The sequence below is a fragment of the Accipiter gentilis genome, chromosome 19 (assembly GCF_929443795.1).
Source record: "Accipiter gentilis chromosome 19, bAccGen1.1, whole genome shotgun sequence".
Lineage (NCBI taxonomy): Eukaryota > Metazoa > Chordata > Aves > Accipitriformes > Accipitridae > Astur > Astur gentilis.
The window spans coordinates 26,872,286-26,889,312 of record NC_064898.1 but is presented as its reverse complement, the minus strand read 5'-3'; the positions used below and the strand labels follow the sequence as shown (position 1 = coordinate 26,889,312).

Genomic DNA, 17,027 nt, shown 5'->3' with positions numbered 1-17,027 from the left:
TAAAGTTTGACTTTATTTCCATTTCAACCGAGCAATTCAAACAAATCACTTTCAATATGCAGGCAATTTCAAACACAACCTTAGACAGACTTGCTTCTGAAAATAAATGGACACTGAAAAATGAACTTCAGGTTCCTCTCACTGGTGTGATTTTCACGTACTGCTCAGGTCAAAGAGAAGCACCACCTTCCTTTAAGAACAGCCTTTTGGTAACATCATTCAGTTGGACAATTCTGTCGGAGAGCACTTAAATACAGGCAGGAAAGTGCTACACCAGCAAAGGTGGGTGTTGCTGGAACGGTGCATGCACATGTGTGTGTCTGCAGGCAGGAGGGGGCTGTAATTTAGAGGAAGCAAGGTAGCAGAAATCAATGCAATGTACTGTGAAATACGATGAAATTCAAAGCGTACATCTTGTGCTACCGCAAAAGCCAGTCAAAACTATGTTGCAGCAGCCATTTTAACTATTCAGTGGTTTTACTTAAATATTAATATCAGTATTCCACACAATCAAGGATTTTCACGTGTGTCATTACTTTAATAAACAACTGGAAGCACGGAAGAGGCTGCAGCTGGCAGCAGAGCTCAGATTCACAGTGACGGAGCAGAGCACTTGGCCTCGTGTGACAGTCCCACGGGCACAGCACAGCTATTTGCTTCGGCCACTTTGAATTCTTGAATGAGACTCTCCAGTAAAGAGACATAAGGAAGCAATCATACTGGAAAATGGCAAAAAAAGAATAAAATTTATTTAAAAAAAGGAAAAAAAAAAGAAAAAAAGAAGAGGTGAGTCTATTTTCACCTATTTCAAGGCAATAGTAGGTGCCATTTTATTACAAACTACCGAAACATGTATTAAACTTTTACCGATGTATTACGAAAAAGATGGTTAAGACATATTTTGGTTAAGACGTCCTCAGTATAAATGGCAAAATCTTCTTTTCAAAACAAATAATCTCAGAGTAAGCTTGAAAACGATGTTTTGGGGAAAGCATCCTACCCCGTAACTTGCCTTTCCGGTCAAGGATGACTGAAGCTTGAGAAATTTCAGTGCTGCAGTAAATTATTTTTCTATTTTCCTAAAGCAATCTCACTTGCTCCACCCTCTGCTTATGATCTGCTTTCAACCACACCATACAGTCACACTAACATGGCCTGCCTGGTTGATAAAAAAAGAAAGAATAAAAAAGACTACCCAGCAGCTAGTCAGAGGATCGGTGCGTACGAAGCAAAGCATTTAGCCATGGAAAAATCAGCTTGCCAGCACTGTTGGATATTAAGTTTAAACCCCTTTTAATGGCGCTGCTTCCAATTCAAGAAATTTAAAGTGCAGAAATAAAACAGGTTTATAAACACAAGATGCTTAACACAGCAAACAAATGTTTCTCTAAGTTTAATTATTTTTGTTCCGCATAAAAGTTTGAATTTTAAAGGACTATTTCAGTATAGCCCTGTACGTTTGCCAGCACCAAAAGTCACACACTCATTTTTCTCTATAAAATTAATTACATTCTCTTTTGGTGGCCTGACTATAGAATCCTGCGCTTGGTTGTATTGAACTGCATCCTGTTAAGACTAAACTTAGTTAAGCCTAAATTAAGCCCAGGTAGAAATAATTCACACAAAAGCAGACAAGATGCAAGCAGCCACACAGCAAAACTGTAGCCCACAACCTGAGTAGAGGGGCAGAGTCATACCACCAAAAAAACCACCTCAGTTCTGCTGAGATGTATGAATGAAGTTATCATCTACAAATGTAGATGAAATAATCTTTCCAGCTCACAGATGTGTGAAAGCCTCTTTTGAAGTTCCACGTCCAGTTTTGGGCACTGCTGTCCAAAAATAAAAACACAGCTTAAGATGAGAAGAGATCAGAGATCTTGGGGGAAGAAGAAAAGGTTAAAGGAACAAAGTATTGAGTCTACAACTAATCAGGTTCAGAAACAAGGGTCTAGATGATGCTGACATCCAGCCACCCTTATCTCCTGCCAGCTTCATCAGCAGCCAGAGACAAGTAAATGATACAATCGCACAAACGTAGATTGACAAGTTCGATCCCATGCAGTCCTGGCATTTGAACGCTTCAACTAAAAATCTGAGCCAAAGCTTCTGCTGCAGCAGCATCCATTACCCACGCTCCATGTTCAGACAAATGTTGGGAGCTCTCCTACACACCATCCTACCCACTCGGGAAGGACAGTCAACACCTATTTAAAAAGCCACCTCACCACCCTGCCAGATCTGCCTTCCAACAGCCATAAAAGTGTCTACAGCATGACAGCTTCACCTAACCATTACTTGTACCTTGCTGTCTATTCCCCTTCTTCTTGTCTCCTTTTTACACATAAGTCACGAGTCTCTCTGGATGGCACCGTCCTCATGTCAGACGTGCAGTGCCTCGCACAACGGGAAGATCACCCGTAAAGGGATTTACTCGATGTCAGAGCAGTAAACGAAACATAAAACTGCACCATGCAACTACAATGTGATTATGAACTATTCCCTGCTGCTTCGAAGGGGAAAGAGAGGAGAATTCTTGATCCTTAACTGCAACATTGGATTTCATATCAGTGCTGCCAGAAAGTACGTGAAAGGGAAAAAAACAGGTTTATAGCATTATAGAACAACAAAAAACAAACTTCCCTTCATAATCATTTCCCTAACAGAGAGGGTTCAAAAACCCTCCAAAGACCAGCAAGATAGAAAGCATTATATAAATTACTATATAGGATTGCTGCTAATGAGCACTGCACGAGCAGAAATATTACTGACCTGCAAAAATACCCCACAGGCATACATCATAAAATCCATTTAAAAATCCCTGGAAATGCTCAATTCTAAGTTGCTTGTTTACCTGAGATGAGTAAGCAAAGCAACAAATATCGTGGGGGTTTTGTCAGCACCTCGTTAAGTTAGTAACTTAATGGCCTTTTGTTGTTTTTTCTAATAAAAATCATCACGAGGATGGATTTTCAGAAATGACAACACTGACAAGCAGTTCTTGCAGTTTGCAAGAACACGGCCAATTAAAGGCACATGAAAAACACATCAGCTCCTTTAGTTTACCAACTCTGAGGTCTTGCAGCAGAGTGCAGATCACCCTGTGCTGCAGGAAATTAATTTTTGACTTTTTATTTAACATGGAGGTACCTGTCTTCAGGAAATAGCTGACAGAAGTTGACACCAGCAGCAAGACAAACTGCAACCTGATTTTCATCCTGTTTAAGGCCACCTTAACACCAATGTTGGAAGTTTTTAGATTTATTATTAAAGTAGGAATACCTAACTGAACAAGCAATGTGTCATGGTGTTTGTTTACAGTGCCATCGGTGTATACACTGTTGTATGGAAATAATTAGACAAGGTGCTGACAAAGTTTACAAGGCATGAAACCAGTATAAAGTACATTCAAAATTACACAAAATAACCACAAGGGAGAAGACTCTTAAGTTGAACAGGATAAAACAAGAGGGAGAAATAAAAACTTCATTTCTTCACCTAAAACAGAAAAATTGTGTGTTTGGCAGACTTTGTACAGCATAAGGATTTGCTTGGTTAACTCTGTTCTGAACAGAGCCAACATAATTAAAAAATATATTTAACATTAAATCTAGCCTTATATGTACCACGTAACCTTCAGCACACTCCTGTGAAATACAAGACTCTCCACAACACAAATGGGTGAACTAGCGGTATAGTGACTTGCTCGTAACGCCACAGTTAACACAACAGAGCCCATGAGTCCCAACTCTCAACATCAGATAACCAAGAAATACAGGAGAGCACAGCAGTCCTGACAGAGAGCAACCTCCTCTGAAAGTCATTCCAAACTGCTTCTAATTTCTATGCCTATTTCCATACTAACAGTACAAATTAATCCTTGAATACAACTTTTTTTGCTTAGCCTCAAAGCCATGACACTAAACACTTACATGAAGCTTAGCTTTAAAATAATTCATATTAAAAGAAATAAGTATTTGATGAATATTTGTTAGCATTAGTTCATGTAATAACGACATCAATTGTATTATATGCGTTAAAATATAACAGAAATAATAAGATGTAAAATAAAAGTTTTAAAAGTATGCTTTAAAGGAGAGGAGAAATAGTCTCTCCCATCCATAAATACCCAAACAGTTTATTTCAGTCACAGCAGAGTAACTGCCTTTTTCATTATTTCCTTTAGTTATCCGATTTCATGCATCAAGGCAAAGGAGATTTCCTGTAGGGATTGTAGGATATTTTTATCCTCCAAATAGAGCACTTCATATCGTGCAGAAATCGTGCAGCGCACACCTGGACCTCGCAGAGGCTCGCTCTTGCACGGAGGCTGGCGTTCCTCCAGAGGATCAACCCCTGGTCTTTGTCACAATCCAGACCTCAGATTTCGTACTTCAACAATCAGCTACATACAAAAAGTCATACAGCCCTGAAAACGTCTTTTCTCCAGATTTAATAAAATTTCCATGTTTCTGCCATTCTGCTTAAATCTACACTTCTGCACGGGGCTGCCAAAATGTTCTGTTCAGCATCCTGAGACCGCACCTCTCCTGAGCTAAGTCCCCCTGATTATTGCCAGCTTCCTTTGCTTAAGTCTGCAACCATAACTTCCTTACAATCTAGCCATAACCCTGCTGCAAGATCATCTTCTCTCATTTAACCATAATTAGGTACCTGCTTGCAAGACAGGCTTCTCCCTCACACCTCTGGAGGTGAAATGACTAAATTCCCTTCAAAGCCATCCCGAAAGCCATCCCATTTGCAACCCATTTGCTCCCTCTGACTCATTGCTAGAGAATAAAGCTTTTGCCGAGGTTGTTCTTGTCCAGTCAGTCCTTTTTAGTTGCCATCCACACAGCTAGACACTGGTCAGTCTTCCTCACAGCTTCCAAAACATGTTCTCACTCCCGCTTCAGAGATTTGACACCTGTACCCCAGATTTTCCATCATCTGAAGCAGGGACTTAAGTCACTTGGCAGAGCTCACCTACTGCACAGCTTCACGTAAGCATCTGCTGCTGAGAAAAAACATTTAAATATACCTCTCGCCCCGAACCATGCTTTCACCGACTTTGAGGTACCACTCAGACAAATTACGACGCGTTTGACCCTCCCTTCAAACACAGATGACAAAAGGATTCAGAGAAAAGGGCTGCTGAAGAGCAAACCCAGCACCAGCCACCTTCCCCTAGCACTGAGGATACTCTCGGTGCGGTAACACCTTTGCCTGCCTCCTTGCCAGGGAGAGGCGGCTGGAGGAGCCCCGGCCAGATGCTGCTCTCTCCTGGGGCACTGGTGAGCAATCCCCCCCATCCCGGGGGCTTGATGGCCTCTCACATCATGTCACCGTCCATGGAGACCCACCACGCTGCCGCCCACCTCCACTGGGCTGCCACCTCCTCCTCCCCCCCAAGCAAATAGCACCCACTTTTCTCCCTTTCCCTACCAATTCCCCCAGGAACAAGCACCCCACCCACGAAATCCTCTCTCCCACAGCCCCCCCTCCATCAAACACCCCAGCCCCCGGTGTGTGTCCCCCCCCCCTCAGCAAGAAATCACCCATCCCCCAAAGCACACCCTCAGCTCCACTCAGGACAGAACACACACCCCCTTTGTACAGGGCTCCCCAACCTGCCCACATAAGGGTGGCTCCTCTCTCCTCCACCGACCACCCCTCTCACCAGACCCCCCCTCCCCAATAACGAGCACCCCCTCCCTCCAGAGCCCCCCCCTCCCCCTGGATAACGAGCCCCCCAGGCCCGCAGCAACAAGCATCCCTCCCCCACCGCCGTTAGCTTCTTTCCCCTTCTGTCCCACCCATCAACCCCCCCGGTCCCCTCAGCCTCTCCCGCCCTTCCCCCACCTACCCCATACGCATTTTGGAACCGGACTGGCCGCCGCCACCGGGTAACGGGGGCCGCGGAGGGAGACGGCCCAGGTGTAGCTGCTTCTCCAGAGCCGACATGACGACGAACGAGGCACCAACAAGACAGAAACACACGGCGAACACCCACCCCCCCCCCCCACCCCCCCAAAAAAAAAAAAAAAAACCAAAAAAAAACGCCCCCGCCGAGCGCCTCGGCCGCCGCCAACCCCCGCTCCGCGCCGCACCGCCCCACCGGAAGCGGCCTCCCCCCGCCGGGCACCCGTAGCTTCCCTCCCGTGGCCTTCTGGGAAACGTAGTCCTCCCCGTGGGTGCTGCTTGTGCTCGTGGTGCATGATGGGAGTTGTAGTCCCGGAAGTGCGGCTCGGCGGCGTCCCGCTCCCGCCGAGGCGGCGGTTGCCGGCGAGGCCTGAGGCGAGGCGGGATGCGGCAGAGGAGGCCGAGGGTGGTCGCCCCGGCGGCGGCGGGTTCCCGGCGGAGGGGAGGTGGGCCGGTCCCTGAGGGGGAAAATGAAGGGTGGTGGGAGCCGGCGGCGACGGTTGAGGAACGCGCCTCAGCCCGGCGCTCGCTGACGCCTCTCGGTCCCTCCTCCCCACAGGTACCGGAGACATCCCCGCTTCCACCAGCCTGCCGCCGCTTGTGGAGGGCCCGCTGCGCTGCTTCCTTCGCTGCACCGTCTCCCGAGTTGTATGGACGGCCCCTAAGCCGTTCGCCGCCCCCTTCGTCCGCCTGAGGTGGTGGGGGGAGACCTCCGACGGTACCGTCTTCCAGCCCGCCTCCCGGCCCGGGCAGCCGGCGGGGAGAACCACCGCCCGCTATGCTGTCCGCTGCGGGCCCAGGCAGTTCGCTGCCTACCTGACAGGTAGAGCTGCTTCCCACTGGTCAGGCAGGCCAGGGCCGGGCTGGAGCTGCCAGGAGACCCACAAAACCCGGGGAGTTATTTACCTGCCAAGTAACCCCTGTCCTGGTTTCGCTCTATGGCTTTTTAGGTCGTTTTCCTGATTCGGGAGGCTTTGGAATTGCTGGTATTGGTCTCTCTAGTAATCAGGTTTAGCCCTCAGGTCTGCAAACTGTTGAAGCCTCCTGTAGTCCCCTTAGTGTCAAGATCAGATGATTTTTACCATTATACATATCACATTAAATAGACATTTCCATATTTTAAGGGTGGGAAGAATAAAAAGATGCTCAGATGAGCTGGTAATATTGTTAAGGTTATTGATTTAGTGAAAGATCTTCAGGAAATTAATGCAAGCCTGATGTCTAGAGTCTGTCTGTAAAACCTGTGCCTGCTATTGCTGCTCGTAGAATCACAGAATGGTTTGGGTTGGAAGGGACCTTAAAGATCATCTAGTCTAACCCTTCTGCCATGCACAGGGACATTTCCCACTAGATCAAGTTGCTCAAAGCCTTGCCCAGCCTGACCTTGAACACTTCTAGGGATGGGGCATCCACAACTCTGGGCAACCTCCTCCAGTGTCTCACACGCTCATCATAAAGAATTCCTTTCTTGCATCTAATCTAAACCTACCCTTTTTCAGTTTAAAACCATTACCCCTTGTCCTATCTTCAGTAGTCCTTTTGTGGTAATCTTGTACTTATTTATCATAATTTATTATCAGTATAACACTTCTTTACCTGCTGCCTCATTATCATAATTTCATGATAGAACTTTATGTTAACCTCTAGCATCTCTGTCATTTTAACAAAAAAGCTTTAGTTGTGTTTAATTGTGACCATGTTCTGTGAGACTGAAATGAAACTGTTCCTAATTTTCGCAGATATGGGTGTGCTTGTCCTGGAGGTAATGACCAAACTTGACCATCTTCCAATTGGCAGAGTGCAAATCACTGAACTGTCCCAGCTCGCTCCCAGCCATCCAATCAATGGGTTTTTCACCATAGTTTCACCAACATCTGATAAACTAGGACAGCTGCAGGTAGTCCTTATGTCTTTGCTCTTTATAATAAATTGTATTGCTGTAACACTTACCAGTATAATCAGGTGCCAGGATCAAGCTGTACTAGGTGCACTACAGACCTGGTTTCTGTCCAAGGCATTTGTGAACTAAGGTAGCAAATGAAAAATGAATACTGATGGTGTTGACTCTCTTTTGTTTAGAAGGATGTGTGGCATTGGTAGTTCAACTTGATTAAGAAAATTTGTAGTCTCTACACTGAGAGTGAGTTTTAAGAGCGGATTTAAAAACAGATACTCAGTTCTGACGCTTCTCCAGAGCCTCACTGGTCTCAAATTGTAGCAGATTTTGAAATCTGGGGTAAAGAAGGTGGTGTTCTGTTCTGCAGCCCTGGCTCTGGACAATTTATGCTGAAAGATAGTTGCCTGTGATTTGAAAACACAGAATGTGAAATAAGTACTTGTAAACATGTCAGAGTTTTATGGTGTTATGTAACTGCATGATATAAATATTACTTTGCATAGAAAAGCAACAGTTTTCCAGAGTGTGACAAGTAAAGTTGCATACAGTATGTGTTGCACTTAATTCAGAAAATAACGAAATACTGTTTTCACATTCTGTCTTTCAGGTCTCACTAGTTCTAGAACCTCTGCCAGAATTGTATGACACCAGCAGCTCTGTCCCAACCACAGATGCAAGTTTAGATGTCTCTCCTGCTCAGGGAAGCAGCAAGCCCCAGGTTCTTGCTCCATCACAGCAGCCCAGGCAAACGCGGGTGACTATTGCTGACCAAGAGTCCGTTAACAATAGCAGAGCCACAACTCCCAGGTATCTTTTTTTTCCCCATGACAAAATTCTGGTTTATTTTGCAGTTCACAACACTTTTTTTAAGCAATGTCTATAGACTTGTAAGTTAGGGAATACTTGATCTTTTTGAATGTGCATTTTATATGAAATCCAGAACATTCAGCATTTCAGAGCTTACAGGGCCAGTTTCTCATCTGATATAAATTTGCATCCTACATTGACTTAGTTCAAGCTATGCTAATTGACACAAGAGGTACCACAGATCTTGTACTTGAGTCGGTCTCTCTGATGGTATAAGTGGAAGATAAGGAGTCATTAAAATAATGTGTCACATTTCTTTTTGGAGCCTGTACTGTAGGGGGGCAGCTGCAGTGCTAGGGAGAATTTGAAGAGATTTGAATCCCTTTACCAATTCATTTTAGTTGTTACTGAAATAATGTTTCATTTTTCAATAGAGGAAAGGACCATTTGCTCTTCCAAGAGAACTCTGAAAACATAAAGGACGCTTTTTCTGCTTCTCATCACCGTCTGATTTTACCAGATGACTGTCTGAAAGTGAATCCTTCAAATTGGCAAGTGTCGTTTCCCACCAGCACTGATCCTGAAGCACCTGCTAGAACAAACACGCGGGTGCTCTCTTTGCATAATCCAGCTACAAAAGACCTGCTTTCAGGTTTGTATACAATTGTCGTCATCTTTTAGATTTCACAATAAATAGTTCTTGATAATATTGCAGTTGCCTATCTAGAGATAAAGACTTAAGGAAAAGTGATACTCTGCATGCTCTCACTATATTATTTCAAACAGGAAATGATAATAAAATGGTCTTTACTTAAAAAGTACTGATTTAGTCTTGCTGGAAGGTGGCTTGAGTATCAGGATCAGGCAAAACATGCTGCCCTAGCAGTATGCCTGAGCTCTGACCTGGCTAAAAGAAAAAGAAGCTCAGCTTCGCAACCTGTTTAATCATTGACATGTCTTCCGAGATAGTCATCAAAGGTTCCACTCATATTCAGGTAGGTCTTGGGAGGATTTCTATGCCATTGGCATTTTCAGATGGAAAATAGTATCTTTTCCATCACCTGCCAGTTAACATCCCTTTTAGATCACAGACCGCCTGGACTGGATTCAAGTGAGCATCAAAGTAGGGCGCATTTCCATGTGTGTTGCCTTTTGAGTTATTTTTTTATATTTACAGAGACGGCCTAAAATTAGACTGCTGTTGAGACATCCTAAGGTGACAAGCTGTTCTTCCATACATTAATTTTGCTACTGTATCTTAATAATGCCCCTCTAATGCCTGACTCGTTGCCTGCAGATGAGTTATTTGTACAGCTCTGAGTGATAGAGGATTACTCTCACTGACTCCCAGCTGTGCTATCTGTTTTACAGTGTATAGCACGCACTTAATCTCCAATATGTCAAGATCTCTTTATAACAGCAGAGAACAGAAGTTTCTTGACTGTAGCTGGCACATTTATTGTGTTTACACGTTGCTTTTAAATTGCATTTGAATGCTGAGATTTAATCCTTCTGCTTATTTCTCAGCTCTTTTGGATCAAGGCAATAAACTCCGTGATGCCATGGTTGCTTCTGCAATGAAGTCTAGCCCGGACATGGAGATTGAACTGAATGAAGTGCCTGCTTTTATAGAGAGGGACAACTTCAAAGCACCAGCGAAGTAAGCTTGGGAAAGGGGGAAGTCATATTAAGTTCCAAACCATAAATTTTGAGACCTTATCAGGAAAAGTTGAAATACTGAGATTCGTGTGATTTATATTAGGATTCTTGTTCAAATGGGAAATTAACTTCTACTTGTGAAAAAAATGCTACATTTTGTGAATTGTTTTTAATCATCATGTAGTAAGCCTTGATTTAAGCCACTGATTTTAATTTTGTTTCACAGTATATTTCTATTTAGTACAGTGTTATTTGATAAGGAAATGTTAAATGTTGATAAGGAGTAAGAGTATGATAAGGAACATAGCAAATTAAATGTTTCTTGATCACAGAGAACAGATATTTGAAGAGATGTAAGTAATTAGTGACATAAATTGAGTACTTTTGCATATTCTAGTTTGCACCTCTTGATGCCAAAATACCCATGAAAATTGCATCTATAACTGTGTTCTCAGAATTAGTAGTCATTATCTTCTTCCATAAGATCTTTCTTAGCAGACTGAAAAAAATAAGTGTTTGTGCTTTTTCAACTTCTAACTCCAACTTAGTAAATGTTCTCAATTCAGTGCAATTGAAATTTAGAAGTATTGAGACAAATGCATGTTTTTTTACAGGAGAAACTTCAATTCCTTGTTTTTGGAAAAAGATTAACAATGCCTTTTGTTCCACTATAAACCAGAAAATACTGTCACTGTCTTTGACAGCCAATGATGCTGTTGCAAACACAATTTAAATTATTTCTGCTCAAACTATTCCAATTTGTTTAAAAGTAGATTATTTTGGACTTTCCAGGAAAAATTGTTAGAGTGTCATTTATAAACATCTTGTTTGTCTTTCTCAGGCCCCATTTCCTCTTGTTTGCAGTAGCTGTGCTTAAACTGCAAGATTGGGTCAACCTTTACGGTTGGGCTCAATGATCTTAAAGGTCTGTTCCAACCTAAATGTTTCTATGATTCTGTGACATGTTGCAAAGTATAAGATTTTGGATGTGACTTGCAGCAGACTGCAGGGTTGCAGAAAGTTTTTGTGTATCTGGAGATTAAGCTGCAAACTGGAGAAGCCTGTACATAACCTTTGATTTTTATTCTTGATGGATTAATCTTGAACGTGCCTTAATATCTTTATTTTTCCTTTTACTGCTGTCTCTGCTGCAATCGCTGTTATCCAGGAGCCCAAAAGGCTTGAAGTCAAATATTGTGCCCACTCCTGAAGATCCCCATCTCTTCACATCTGAAGTTTCAGGTCAGCAGTTTGACCTAAACTCTGAAGAGAGAGCAATACAGTTACTATTGGGCAGGTGAGTGTAATGCACTGGGGCTTACTGCAAAATTGTCCTTATTTGAGCACTTTATACTGAAAAATGCCTCTTGACTCTTCAAGTTCTGCACATTTCTGGAAACGTAACCAGCGAATCACATGTGCAAGAGATGGAGGTGTTTTATACCTCAGCTTGCACTCAACTTTAATATATGACAACCTAGACAGCTCCAAGTACCTTGATGTAAAAATTATGTCAGAAAGAGTAACCACAATCTTTGATAAGAATAACTTATTAAATAGTTGTAACTGTTGTGCCCTAAAATGTTAAGAAGTACATAAACCAAATACAATGTTTTTTTGAAGAACTTGCGGTCTGCAAATTAAAAATAGCGAGAACCAATAGTTATTTTTAATCTTTCTCCAAATATTAACTTGACCTTTTTCTCTCATTTTGTGAGGAGTAGTAAGAGTATGAATGATGATAAGGTTGTCTTTATCCAAATCAGGGGTATGAAGCATACAGCCTCTGTTGCATATGGTTCAAAATTTCAGATCATGTGTTTCGTGCCCTGCACTTATTTTTTCCCTGTGGTTTATCACTGGATCACACTGAAGTGTTTGCAGATCATAAAATGGTTTTGAACTCGCAGCACAGATAAAAAACCCTTAAACCAAACAAAACCCAACTTTTTCCAATGATGTTCTAAAGATACTTGTATTTACCTACTCAGATATAGCTTGTATTTATTTTTTATTAAAGTAAACTGTCCTTAAGTATTAGTGGTATCTTAAAGCATTACAAAAGTTATAAAGTACTTATGGATAAAAATTATAGGTAGATATTAATAGATATATTTTACGATGAAAGTCTTCAACACCTGGAACGGGTTGCCCAAAGAGGTTGTGGAATCTCCAGCTTTGGAGATACTCAAAATCCGACTGGACAGTTTTCTTATTTGCATCCTCTGCCTTTGAGCAGGGGTTGGACTAGATGATGTCCAGAGGTCCCTTCCAACCTCAGCTGTTCTGCAGTTCTATGGATATATATTCACACACACTTTTTTCACATTGGGTCCAGAGATGTTATCACAAGATAACCCATCAGGTCACAGACTTGTATTAGGTTGGGTACAGTGCTATGTAAGCACAGTTTGGCTGTATCTGGAGCCTATATAGCACAAATCCAGTATAGAATAGACAGTATTGTCAGAATTCATAAGACATCGACTGCAGAACTTGCAACACTAAGTTATGTTTCTTTCTTTTGTGTCCACAGTGCTGATTTATCTCCTGTGCATTTCTGGGATCGGTCAGGTTCCATTTTGGATTCTCTCTCTCTTGGGAGTGAGGTGTATGACAGTGAACTCAATGATCCGCATTATGACCAGAGTCTGCTAGAGAGTCTTTTTTACACAGCTCCTGTAAGTGGAGATCAAAAAGAAGGTGCTTAATATGTAGCCCATAAGGTGAAGAAAATCAGAAGTCTGTGTCAAAAAATAAAGGCTACAGATTTCAGTATTAGTAAGGCTTAATAAGCATTAAGTATCATACAGAAGCTTGTGAGAACATTGTTTAAAATTAATATTATTAAAAGAATACTATTAAGACTACAAAGTCAAGCAGTGAGTTTGGAAATTGCTAGGATTGAGGCGGTCCATGAAAACTTTTTTTTTAAACCTCTAAAAAATTTTGATACAATTTTAATTGTTTTGAATTATGCAATCAGCAAGTTGTTTTTTCTTTATGTATTATGACCGTTATGTATCTTTCTTGACAACAGTAGTTAACTTTTTATTTTATGTGCATTATTTCTGTTTCAGAAATCTGATTCCAGTTTAAGTGATTTCCTCAGTGATGATGATGTTAACTCCTCCAAAAAAGTAACCAAGACAGAAACTCTCAAGAAAGCTGATCCAATGAATCCACAGAAGGATTCTAATGCCTTTGATGAGGGTCAGAAGGTGACAGAAACTAAACCGAGGTAAATAGTTACATTAGTGACTTGTTTTGCAGCTTCTTGTTCATTGTGAGTTAGTATTAGCAAGAATCACACTATGTGATCGTGCTCCATTATTATCACACAATTCACTGAATAACCATTTTGGTGGGGAATTTTCATAGCATTGCTGGAAAAGATAAGCCATCAGCATCACCCAGGCATTGCTATATGTTGTTAAAGAAACTGTTGAGATGCAATTAGTTAAAATCACAAGTTTGCCAAAAATGCAATAAGCCTAGTAATAATGTTTTGAACTGTGGAAGCAGAATTGCTAAAACCTGAGTGGGCCTCTCAACTGAACTCTCGCCCTGTCTCCTGAAACAATAATGTCTGTGTAATCTTCATGCTAAATTAGTCCCTGTACTGAAAAAAGCAGACTCCAGACAAGCTTTGTGCAGTTCTGTGGCCTTGTGTATGTAACAGATATGAAATAACTCACATCCTATTATCTGTCTTTGCACAATGTCTCTATGTGTATAAAATTTGTATCTGCTTTACAGGGACAGAGTTCACATCAGCAGAGTCTGTTTCTCTGCTGATTTGTGTTCTCTCCTATAGCTGTAGTAAATAAACTTCTCTTCTGACCTGATCTAAACTGTATTCCCTTTTTTCCATGACAGAACCAATAAAACAGTGTCCCTAAAAAGCCAGTTATCAAGCTTTACTTGTACAATACCAGTTAGCATTAAGTTTTTATGACTTCTTTTTTTCTAATTCACCTTTAAACAATTATTTCTGAAACTTTTCTTACAAATACTGCTATTTTTACATTCAGATAAAATTCATATCTCCAGAGGTACCAACACAAAACCCTTTACAAGTCAAGTCTTACAAATAAAGTGCAAGTGAGGTTTTAAATTATGACAAAAATCCTGCTGCTGTTCCTCTGCAGCAGTGACTTGTCCATGTGTATAACTGTATCTTCTCCCTTTTTTTGTTTATGACATTGAATGAGGCTTTTCCTTTTGAAGAGTTAGACTGCATAAGCTTTTTTCAAAACTCCAACAATGTGAAACACCGTTGCTTTTTTTTTTTTTTCTCCACAATTATGTTCCCTAGATATTGTATATTACAAGATTTCTGTTACGGAGACCACCAAATTTGTTGTAAAAAATACATTAAAAATGTGCATTTTAATGAACCATGAGCAGTTTTTAAATAATATCCCACCAAGCTACAATTTTCCCTTCATGTGGTTGTGTTAAGAATGTTTGTGTAGTCCTGATTCTGTTTTATCTCTTCAGCCACTCTCCTATTAGGCCACTGGTTCCTCCAGAAGATCACACAGAAGAAGCTCATGTCACATCCTTCAGTGCAGACAGGTTGGCAGTGCTGGAGCGAATACACCTAGCCAGAGTCATCATTGAAAGCTTGAAAATCCCTCTTGAGAGCATCCAGATTACACCAAGAAAGAAAGGTTTCATGGGGAAGCCTCCAAGGCCTGCATCAGTTAATAAGTGGTAAGGGGGATTGTTTCTCACCAGCTTGTTACTTGTGTCTTCAAGGTAGCTTTCTCTGAGGTCCGTTGTGTAGTCCAGCTTACCTAAGCTCTCCAGGCTTCTGAGGTCTTCCTATTTCTCTGCTCCTCTCAGGAAATTGTATACCATAGACTTCTGAAAGTTAGAGATGTGAATAATTTATCCTGATGTGGGCTCACTTCAGGCAGTGCTTTTTCTGGGATTTTGGGGAGTTACAAATGTGCACTGTGCATGGCAGTACATTGGAAACAAAAGGGGGTTTTGTTGGAGGAGAATCTGACATATATGTAATCTGTTGAAGGAATTCATAAAATAGGTAGTTCAATTATTCTAAAAAAATAGAGTAACAATAAATTGTGGATATGAAACTTGCCTGCTATGTTCAGTTTCATTATGTACATTAGATTTTTGATGGATTGTGATCATCCATTCACTTTTTCATTCATAGTACCTTCTTTGTTGAGTACCACTTTCCTGTGGGAGCCTCCAAGGATGAAAAAAGACAGGTCTCCATAAAAACAGAAGTAATTCGAATAGCTTCAAGTAAAATCAGAGATGATGGTAAGAGCATTATTTTCCCCCCTTGTATTTAGTATTGTTGACTCCTTCATCTCTTAGAAATTATTTAATAGCATTTTCTATGTATTTTCTTTGCTGCCTGAAAAATACAGTATGATTAGTGGCACCTTTGCCAACAGAGTTGCTTCGCTGCAGGTAGTGGAATGGTCCTCTCAGGGAGAAGGAAGCCAAGAGATTTTTTTTTTTTTTTTTTTTTGGGGGGGCTTCCAAGAAGTATTGATGTTGAGATTTTCAAATTTCTTTTCCTAGGGACATAATAGCAGGTCAGTAAGCCCATTCCGTCATTTCAGCATAAACCCAATATCCTTTCTGCAATAGTATGAGGATGATGAAGTACTTCTAGAAATATCAGAGATACGTACATCTCAAATAAATAATTTTTCCAGATGTTGAAGTATGTCATGTAATATCTGCAAGAGCTCAGAGACTCTGCTGGATCCAAGAGATCTTGAGTCCTGTGCTCAAATCAATAGACATTAATCTCTTTATTGAGAGCCACCAGTGTTTGTATCCCTGAGCACAATTGATGTTAATGTTTCTCTCCTCAGTGAGCAGAGAATGCTGTATGAGCAAGATCCTCTCTGCCCAGTCTTCCCAGAAACTGGAATGCCAGGGTCACTTTCAAATGCCTCTCCCATATGGTCATTCATTGGCTTTGCATCTTTCTGGGTAGCACTTGAGAGAGAGATCTGGGGGTAATTCTCAGTTCTCTTGTACATTCTCCATTTGTGTCCAGCCAAAACATCTAATTCTTCTGAACCTTAGCTCTTTGTAATACAAAAATAATACAGCTTCCTGCACGTTGTCTTGTGTGGTTAGATTCCAGCTCTTTAGAACCTAGAAAAAGAGGTAGGGCTGAAAACAATTTGAGGAAGCCATCAAGTCAATCCACTGTACTATTACCTTTCCTGAGAGCTGTTTCATTTATTAAAGATGCCCAATGGGAAAAATTCCATAGCCGTCCCAGGCAAGTTGTAGAAGTGCTGCGCTTCCTGTTAGAAAAGCTTCCGTATGTCTAACCTGAGTTTTTGTCATCACAAGAATACTTCCTTTATCCATTGTGAGCAAAGAAAGCATACTATTTCAATACTGTTCTTGTACTTCTTGTTCTTCTCTTTTCTAGACTAAATGCCAATTCATTCAGTCTTTTCTTGCAGATATTACTTTTCTCCAGAACCTGCAATTATTCTTGCAGTTGAGCTTTGACTCTCTCAAGATATGTCTTGAAATATTTTGCTTAACATGAGACAGGGTTCTGCCACTGAAGAAGGGAAAGTCTCATTGCATGCTAGGATGACAGAGACTTGGTATCAACTGCAGCCTTTAGACGCTCTTAAAGTACTCTTTTTGTTGTGCTGCCCTCCTGCTATTTTTTGGCCTTGGAAAATGAAGAATGGTTTACTTTGGGCTTGGTGTTAATAAGTAA

The 17,027-nt window shown here is 41.4% G+C and overlaps 2 protein-coding genes across 8 annotated transcripts in view; one reads left to right on the top strand and one right to left on the bottom strand.

Annotated features, from left to right (window-relative positions):
* Positions 1-6,005, bottom strand: part of PPME1 (protein phosphatase methylesterase 1) — a 33,421-nt gene extending 27,416 nt beyond the window's left edge. Inside the window, exon 1 of the mRNA XM_049823194.1 lies at positions 5,867-6,005. Coding sequence (XP_049679151.1) covers positions 5,867-5,964 — 98 coding nt within the window. The 5' untranslated portion in view covers positions 5,965-6,005. The remainder of the gene's footprint in view (positions 1-5,866) is intronic.
* Positions 6,006-6,241: 236 nt separating this feature from the next.
* Positions 6,242-17,027, top strand: part of C2CD3 (C2 domain containing 3 centriole elongation regulator) — a 50,646-nt gene continuing 39,860 nt past the window's right edge. For 6 of the 7 annotated variants that reach the window (XM_049822939.1, XM_049822941.1, XM_049822940.1 and 3 more), the window contains exons 1-11: positions 6,242-6,368; positions 6,482-6,745; positions 7,662-7,819; positions 8,427-8,626; positions 9,061-9,278; positions 10,154-10,286; positions 11,454-11,582; positions 12,822-12,966; positions 13,366-13,526; positions 14,789-15,004; positions 15,471-15,583. In XM_049822939.1, the coding sequence (XP_049678896.1) occupies positions 6,308-6,368; positions 6,482-6,745; positions 7,662-7,819; positions 8,427-8,626; positions 9,061-9,278; positions 10,154-10,286; positions 11,454-11,582; positions 12,822-12,966; positions 13,366-13,526; positions 14,789-15,004; positions 15,471-15,583 (1,798 nt within the window). In that variant the 5' untranslated portion in view covers positions 6,242-6,307. The other variant, XM_049822943.1, reaches the window with a different exon arrangement.